At 53.8% G+C, this 8,344-nt stretch overlaps 1 protein-coding gene across 1 annotated transcript; it reads left to right on the top strand.

The window, feature by feature from the left end:
• The first annotated feature begins 5,104 nt into the window (after positions 1-5,104).
• On the top strand, positions 5,105-7,827 carry LOC119277531 (protein UPSTREAM OF FLC-like). Its single transcript, XM_037558814.1, has 4 exons — positions 5,105-5,457; positions 5,572-5,641; positions 5,767-6,537; positions 7,451-7,827. Exons 1-4 carry the CDS (start codon positions 5,202-5,204, stop codon positions 7,578-7,580), a joined length of 1,227 nt encoding a protein of 408 aa, XP_037414711.1. The 5' UTR covers positions 5,105-5,201; the 3' UTR covers positions 7,581-7,827.
• Positions 7,828-8,344: the final 517 nt, after the last annotated feature.

Raw genomic sequence — 8,344 nt, 5'->3', positions numbered from 1 at the left:
TCTCGACAGGTATTAACAAGTTCTTTTAGAAATGCAGACTTAAACTCCTCTTGAGCGGCACCATATACGGCTACGAGGCTCCAAAGGAAATTGTCAGACTTATTTCGAAGGTGGAATTTGATATGATACTCCCCCTTTGACGTGGACAATAGTTGCAAGTACGTAGAGTTAATACCTAGCAATATTCCACCAGACCTCCCGGTCGGCGGTAAGACGTGCCATTCGTAGTCCAAACCACATGAGAAGTGGTCCAGATCACATGTTGGAAAGTCACGTTTGCCCGCCTCAGTGATAGCCACGAAGTCCAACGCATGATCCTTTACACAATCGGCAATGTGTTTGTGTTTAGCCAAGTCACCTAGACCTCTGCTATTCCAAAACATGCCTCTCATGCTAAACCAATTTTTTGTTTAGAGACCTTTGCCTTCTTAGAAGAGCGCCCTCTTTTCTTTCCTGAGTTAGACTTATTCTTACACACCGACGCGACAAGCTCATAGAGCGTAGTGTCGCGTACAGTATCGTCAAGGTCTACTTCAGTCGTGTCTTTAACCAAATGAGAGAGAAGCTTGCCTTGATGATTGGCATCAGCATCCTCATCCTCCTCATCTGACACGAGAGGGTCAACAAAGCTCGACAACCTAGGAGCAACCGTAAGCCGGTCGTACTCCACTTGTTTAAGGGCCCTAACCGAAAAGTCTATCTCTTTCTCATTACGTCCTAGTGACACTCCAAGTCTAGTGATATTTGAAGATACTTTGGATTTATCAAAAGACATAAAAGAATTGCGAGAGGGTGTACCTTCGAAGTCAAGGTTGCGCGCAGCCGTCCTACGCATGGCCTTCACCATAGAGTCCTCGTCGGTGGCTGCTGAACCGTAAGTCCTGACGTAATGACGCCCGCTGTGCCTCAGCAGCGAAGGAGTAATATCGGCCGCTGAGCCTGTGACGACTCCGAGAGGCGGAGTAGACTGTTGTGGTGGTGAAGAAGAAGATCGCAGGGGCTGCTCCTCAGCCTCCTCGGGATCGGTAGCCGACGCCCCCTGGTGATGGAGGTGTAGATGATAACGCGCGGAGTTCCGCCCTGGCAGACTCTTGGCTAGCACGAATGGACGGGGAGAAGATCACTCCCCGTCGAGTCGGAGAGACAGATGTAGGCGATGGTGGTGGCGATGGAGTGCTCGCATTCACCACCGCGGTTGCCATCTCCTCCAGTATGGGACGCATGTGACCCCCGTCGTCGAGGTGCGGCGGCGCCGACCAGTGAGTCGGTGATGGCGGCGTCGAGGACCGGGGCGCCAGCGTCGTCGGAGAAGCAATGTTACACGAAGTAGCCGGCACCGACGAAGAAGACCCCATGAGTGACGAAGAAGTAGATGTAAGCCTCGATGAGGGTTCGGCGGTGTGACGGCAATGGCCATCTGCATGGGTACCACTCCGCCCGAGGTAGGAGGGGCCGAGGTGTTGTTGGATGATGAAGAAGTGGGTTTGGGCCTTTTACTGGTATCATTGCCCCCCACTGTGTCATCCCTCTCATGTCCCTTATCGCCTCCTGAATCATCCCCATGCTCCCATACTCGAGGCACAAAATCAGCATCAACACGAAAGTCCTCTTTTTCCTGGCTGTACCGGAACTCATAACCCTTCCTCTGAACGACTATGTCAGAAGAAAGAGAATCAATTGTGCTTCTCTTGAAAGCATCTAGGTTCAGCACCGCTACCTAAATACGAACAATTCCTCTGCGACGCAAACATAGAAGATCGACATCCAGAGTAGCTCCAATAACCGAGCCGACCGCCCAAAGACCCAAGAAATGACGAAGAGCGTGAGGCACACCGTGCACATGTACCCAAATAGGAATAAGCTCGAAACGATGTGGTATCTCGTCTGACTTCCAAGGCTTGAACTCGATGGTGACATTGTGAGACTTGAGGAAAACTGCAAAACCGGTCACCCTCTGCAAAACCTCCTCACTAGGAAACGACATCAGAAATGCATCCACACCATGTGGCACCGCCTCCCAATTCCACTCATGCTAAACCTGAGCAATCATAGCCACCTCCACCTCCACAGTATTGGCAGAAAGTGAACCACCAGAAATTGAAACCAAAGTTATCCGTGAGTCCTGCTGTGAGAGATCCTCCCTACAAACATTATCAGGCATCTGAAAAAACGCCATGGTTTCAGTTCCATAACCACATAGCATCGCCGCCGGCTTTGGTAGCTTTAAGGCAGGGCACCATCTAATGTTTGTTTTTATTTTCAAAATGTTTCTATTCTAAAAAAAATTGCGCCGTTAAAATGGGTCGGGTCAACGTTGGGTGCATGTGCCGACCCAAACGTGAAAGCGGACGTCGGATGTTGATGTCCGCTGAGCCGATTCAAACGGGCAAAATATGAACAAAATCGGCGTATGTTTGGGTCGCCGCGTTGGAGTTGCTTAAACGACGCCAAAAACGCCGGTGTTTCCTTCACGGGCACCCGTGCGGCGAGAGGTGGAGGAGGGCCGACGTCGTCGTCGAAGGGGCTCCAAATCGCATGCCGCGCGGCGCGCGCTCATGTGTTTCTGCTCCCGCCACGAAGAAGAGAAAGGCACACGAAAATGCGTACGAATTCCGATGCCCCGACCGCGTTAAAATGAGAAATCGATCGATTGCGGCAGGCGCGCATGGTCACGGAGCAATCAGTAGGCATTCGTCGGTCTGATCATCGGTGTCAGGTACCACATCAGCTAGTAATCAGTACTACTACTACGCGTCTGTATTACCGAGGCGCGATAAAGAGCGAGAGGACGACAGGCCGTGAAAAGGAGAAAACAAACGGAGGGCTGGATCGATCGGCGCGCGACGCGAGTGGGACTGCCGGCGCGGATCTCGACGCCCGGCGTCGCACCGCACCGTCCCGTCCGTCTCCGTGAGTCAAACGCAGCCTCGCCCCCTCCCTCCGTCTCTCTCGGCTCCGGTAAAGCACCGGCTTCGCTCGCCCGCCGTGCAGTCTCGCTGTCCGCGCCGCGCCACCTCGTAGTCGCTGGCCCTGCCCGGTTGCCCCCCTCGTAAACGTCCTCCTAAACTATGGCCAAGATCAGCCACTGCCACTGACTACGTTGCCTGACCACCGTTGCCTCTGGCCCCGCTGACTCGTGGCAAGTGGGGCCTAGTGCTAAATGGCCCTGGTTAGGCTGATCGTAATGGTAGTATCATAACTAGTATCATGCATACCAACTAAACAATTTTGATGAGGTGTCATAGCATTAAATAAAAAAAAGGTGTAGTATCATATCATGATACCGTATCATATTAAATGATATGCTACTTTGTGTTATGCATGTCAATAAATAAAGTACTACATGATACTAATATATGATACTCTCTTCATTCCCTTATACAAGGCTACAAACTCAAATTACATGTACCAATGTAAAATTTAATGACTGCTTTATAAGTCAATTATTCTTTTCGTTAACCGGGTTCATTAATACCCCCGCATGCATGCAAAGAAGGCATGGGAAGGAAGTAGCACAATGTCATTATGGCTACATGCATACAAGTATTAAACAAGTTGATAGTACGAGAAACATCATTAATTTTTGCCTCGATTACTGTTAGTGGCCTTATATAGATGCAAATTTTATTTTTCATAGTGGCCTTGTATAAGGGAATGGAGGGAGTACTATGCATTAGGGAGGTAGTATCATACACTAGTATCATATGCATGATACTAGTATATGATACTCCCCATTACAACCGGCTTTAGAATGATGCACCCACTCATATCGGGCCATGGGATTGTTTAAGACTAGCCACAATGGAGAGTAACATACACTAGTAACATACACATATCCCTAGACTATATTACTACCTCAATAGTGGGTAATAACATGAGTGTGATAACATGCAAAGCTTCATTTATTAGGTTATAGACTCATGTTGCATTGGGACATGTGATGTTACAGTAATTAGCTAAGTTACTAGTACTATATCTCTCATCATTAACTCGTTGCCACATAAACAAATTTGCTGAGTTGGACTCGATATTATTACCGAAGTTACTCCCACAGTGGCTAGTCTAAGAGATCTCATTGTTTAAGGATGCCCGATGGCCAGGGCCCCTCTCACATGGCTCGGATTAGTATACTCGTCCGCTTCTCCCGCGTGGAACGCAGGCAGCGAGACTCGGGAGGGAGGACAGGACAGGGATCGCAGCCTTCCCACGCACGCAAATGCTTCCAAATATTTTTACTAGCAATTTGCCAAAAAAACAAATCAGAAAGTTTTATTGTTTTGCGTTCAACAAACAAATCAGATTTTACCAGTAGCATCATCAACGGCAACTGTAGTGTACAGTCATACCATCATAGTACACCCGTGCTCCAAGGCCGGCTTCACGCGCACATGCCCAGCTTATTAATCCGTTGTCGGGGGGCACCATCAGACATGAAGTGACGCTAATCTATAATCAAGCCTTACACTACGCTTTGCACAGCGTGCTTCCACCGACTGACTGACACTTGGGGCCCGCCGAGCATGGCCGGTGTCGCCGTGCCCATACGTGCGGTGCCGGGCCTCGATAGTCAAACCCTTGCGCTTAAAACAACCGGTTTGCAGCGCCAAAGCAGCTGCCATTTCGCCACGCTCCAGAAACCAGTCCCCTTCCCCACATTAACACCCGCCCTCAAAGTCACCTCCGAACCGCAAATCCCCACTGCATTAGTCAACAGTGCCACTAATTAACCCCCGGTACCGCCAACAGGACAATCCTCCATACAAAGTGGAAACAAGACCCCTCCCCTCCTCTGGTCATTGTTGACCCTGAGGAGAAACAAACAACCAGACCCATGCTTTCGTCCCCTCCTTGCTCAATCCAACCCGGTCACCGTCACCTTAACCTCACTCTCACTGCTGCTGCTGCTGCACCAAACCGCTCTGCAGCTTCTGCGCCGCTAGCCAGAGGCCAAAGCTTACAGCTGCTCGATGGTCCTGCGGGGGGTTTGAATGCCTGATCACTGCGTCGCTGCGGCCTCCTTTTGCACCTTCCCTTGTGTCGCGCTCGGGAGCTTTAAGCGCTAGCTGCCGCCGCTGCTGTGCTCTGCTGACCACGTACGTACGTGCCCCGCCTGCTGCTTGTTATAGCGTCCCCGGATACGAGATTGCAGCATATCCATTATCCAAGCACGGCGATAGAGCCTCGAGCTTGGAGATATATAGATGGCGGTGGTGGTGGCGGGGGGTGGCGCTGGCGGTGGGGGTGGCAGGGCGCGAGGGGAGCAGCAGCCGAGGACGCATTGGCGCGAGCAGCAGGGGCAGCGGAGCCCCGACATGGCGGCGGTGCCCAGGCCGCCGCGCCCAAGGCCGGGACCGGCCAGGGTCGCCGTCGTGTACTACCTGTCCAGGAACGGGCAGCTCGAGCACCCGCACTTCATGGAGGTCGCCCTCTCGTCCCCCGACGGCCTCTACCTCCGAGGTACGCCGGCCGCGTACCGTCTGCTCATGGCGCGTGCGTCTTTCTTGTTTCGTTCTGCACTACACTGAGCGTCATGTGCTATTGTTGCTTGCTGTATGTATGTATGTACTGTAGATGTGATCGATCGGCTCGACGCACTGCGAGGCAAGGGGATGGCGCGCATGTACTCATGGGCCTCCAAGAGGTTTGCAGTTCGGCTTAAATTTTGATTAGTTCATCGGCGATGCGCAAGAAGGGCATGGAGGCTCTGGCGCTCTGTCATGCATTCTGCCATTGTTTGCTGATTTGCGGTGTTGTTGCACTGCGCAGGAGCTACCGGAACGGGTTCGTGTGGCACGACCTGGCGGATGACGACTACGTGCACCCGGTGGGCGGGCGGGAGTACGTGCTCAAGGGCACCGAGCGGCTGCACCCGCCGGCGATCCACCTCCCGCTGCTCGACGCGGCCGCGGCGTCGTCCTGCTCCTCCGGCTCCCAGGACACGACCACGTCCTCCTCGTCAGGCTGGGAGCACGCCCAGAGGAAGGGCGTCGCCGGCGCGTGCGGCACAGGTGAGCTCGGCGAGTACAGGGTGTACAAGGCCGAGGACCGCGCCGCGGCGGCAGCGGACGCGGCGACGCAGACCGAGGACGGGCACCGTGGGCGGAGCCGCGGTCACCAGAGGCGCGCCCAGGAGGAGCTGAGCCGCGAGGAGACGTCGCCGCCGACGGCGTCCACGAGCCCCGAGACGCTCGAGGCGCTGATCAAGGCGGACGGCCGCGTCCTGGCGACCGTCCCCGGCGGCGGGAGCAGGGCCCGGGCGTCGTCCGTGCTGATGCAGCTCATCTCGTGCGGGTCCGTGTCGGTGAAGGGCGGGCTGGCCACACCGGTGATGCCGCGCGGGGTGCACTACCGCCCACGCCCGCCGCGCCCGCCGGCGCACGCGGCCGTCGCGGCAGCCGAGACGGCCGTCTACCGGCAGAAGGTGGTCGAGGACAAGGAGTACTTCAGCGGGAGCCTGGTGGAGACGCAGTGCTCGGCCGCCGACCCGTGCCAGGACCTGGCCGTCCTCCGGCGGTCGTCTTCCTACAACGCCGACAGGTATAACACCACACTCCTTGCCGACCATCAATGCCGATAAGCACGCACCCAACAAATTAAACCGGCACCACCACTATTCGGTTCTAGTTAGTGACTACCAGCAGCTTGTCATTCCAAAGCTTTTTGGCCGTCGTTAATGGCGGTCAGTCGGGCACTGTTTCATTGATTCGTCCTGCCGTAGTGGCAGTTAGTTAAAGGCACTGCGAAAATTCCACTCGGGGTACTTGATCGGTGGTTACATTCATAAATAGGAATAGGTCTCACGGAGCTATCGCTCACAAGTCACAAACAGAACGGATCGGTCGATCCAGAATGTCAGGGACGCGCCTTGAATTCTCGGCTGGCACGGGCCCGTGCTGGCTCGCGAGCCAGCACCAAATCTTGGAAGTGTTCTTGGCGTGAGACACGAGCCATTGCTGAACTTAATTAAGTTTTGGATTTACACTTGGTTCAGAGACATGAGCCCGTGACTCCGGTACAAGTGCATAGTACGTAGTAGCACCCGGTCACTGCGCAGTAGTAAGTACGTAGTAGCACTGGTAATAATCCGAGGGACCGAGTAAGACGTGAAGCCATCAATACATTATTAGGACTACTACTGCTGCTTTAAGCAGGAGTAGTAAGTTGGTACAATCTACAACGTGAGCTTGTAATGAGTACTGTTCAAGTAAGCGCCTCTGTCAGGCATTGAACTCCTCCGGCTCAACCGGGGTGTGGCCCAGGGGAGGGAGCCCTTGAGCCATACATGCGGCGCTCTTGTACAAAGAAGCCGATCTTTGTGCCAAGTACTCCGCCGCGGATTGTGCTGTACGAGAGTCGTGATGATGGAGGGTGCGAGAGACGGCGATGCGAAATGATAACTGCTTGCGACTTACTGTACTATTTATTCTGAATATGTGATGGTGGATGGCAGGGCGCAGAAGGCGGAGGAGGCGGTGGACCTGCACGACCGGTGCATCCCGCGGAAACCCAAGAGCAAGAAGGACGGCTACCAGGTGATCTCCTGCACCGCGCACGCCAGCGGCAAGAGGATCGGGGCATGAGTGAGCGAGTTTGGTTTGACCGTGGAGGCCGTCGTCGGTTCATCATCTGCGAGATTGCAACATATATGTCCTATGATGTTATTTGGGTGGCCGTGGCCGGGCTCGTTTGTGGTTTGTCTGGAGCTTGGGTGAGTGTGATTCGGTCGGCTGTCCGGTTCTGTTCAGCTGGCTGGTATATCTGGGTGTAACATGAAACAGTATTTGTGATGAACAGTACATATGATGGCTTGCTCTTTCGCTGTGCTCAGTAGTACATCTGTAGTTGCTATTCGGTGTGGTCACATGAACCTGGATGACATTCTGGCCAGCCTTCCTGCTATGCGGACATCCTTTCCGATGAAGTACCTGGGCCTTTCCCTTTCGATCTGACAGCTCAAAAGGGTTGACTTTCAACTCCTTGAGGATAAGGTTGCGGCGAGGTTGCCCCCCTGGCAGGGGCGAAACATTACCACGATTGGGCGGGCGGCCTTGGTGAAATCGGTCCTCACCTCACAAGTCGTCTACCACATCACCCCGCTCACAGTCCCCCCTGGTGTGCTGAAAAGCATCAATAAGATTGAGCGGGCATTTTTGTGGTCAGCTAGCGACACAGCTACAAGAGCAAAATGCAAGGTCAATTGGGAGACAGTCTGCCGCCCTACATAGCTCGGTGGGCTTGGCATACTCCACTTAGGGAAATTTGCGAGAGCTCTCAGACTGAGATGGCCCTGGATGGCATGGAAGAACCCGTCTAAGTTGTGGGTTGGCCTGGGCATCCCATGCTC

Source organism: Triticum dicoccoides, chromosome 3B, assembly GCF_002162155.2.
Source record: "Triticum dicoccoides isolate Atlit2015 ecotype Zavitan chromosome 3B, WEW_v2.0, whole genome shotgun sequence".
Taxonomy (NCBI): Eukaryota; Viridiplantae; Streptophyta; class Magnoliopsida; order Poales; family Poaceae; genus Triticum; species Triticum dicoccoides.
Note: the sequence above shows the minus strand (reverse complement) of the source record. Positions and strands in the feature narration are given on the sequence as shown.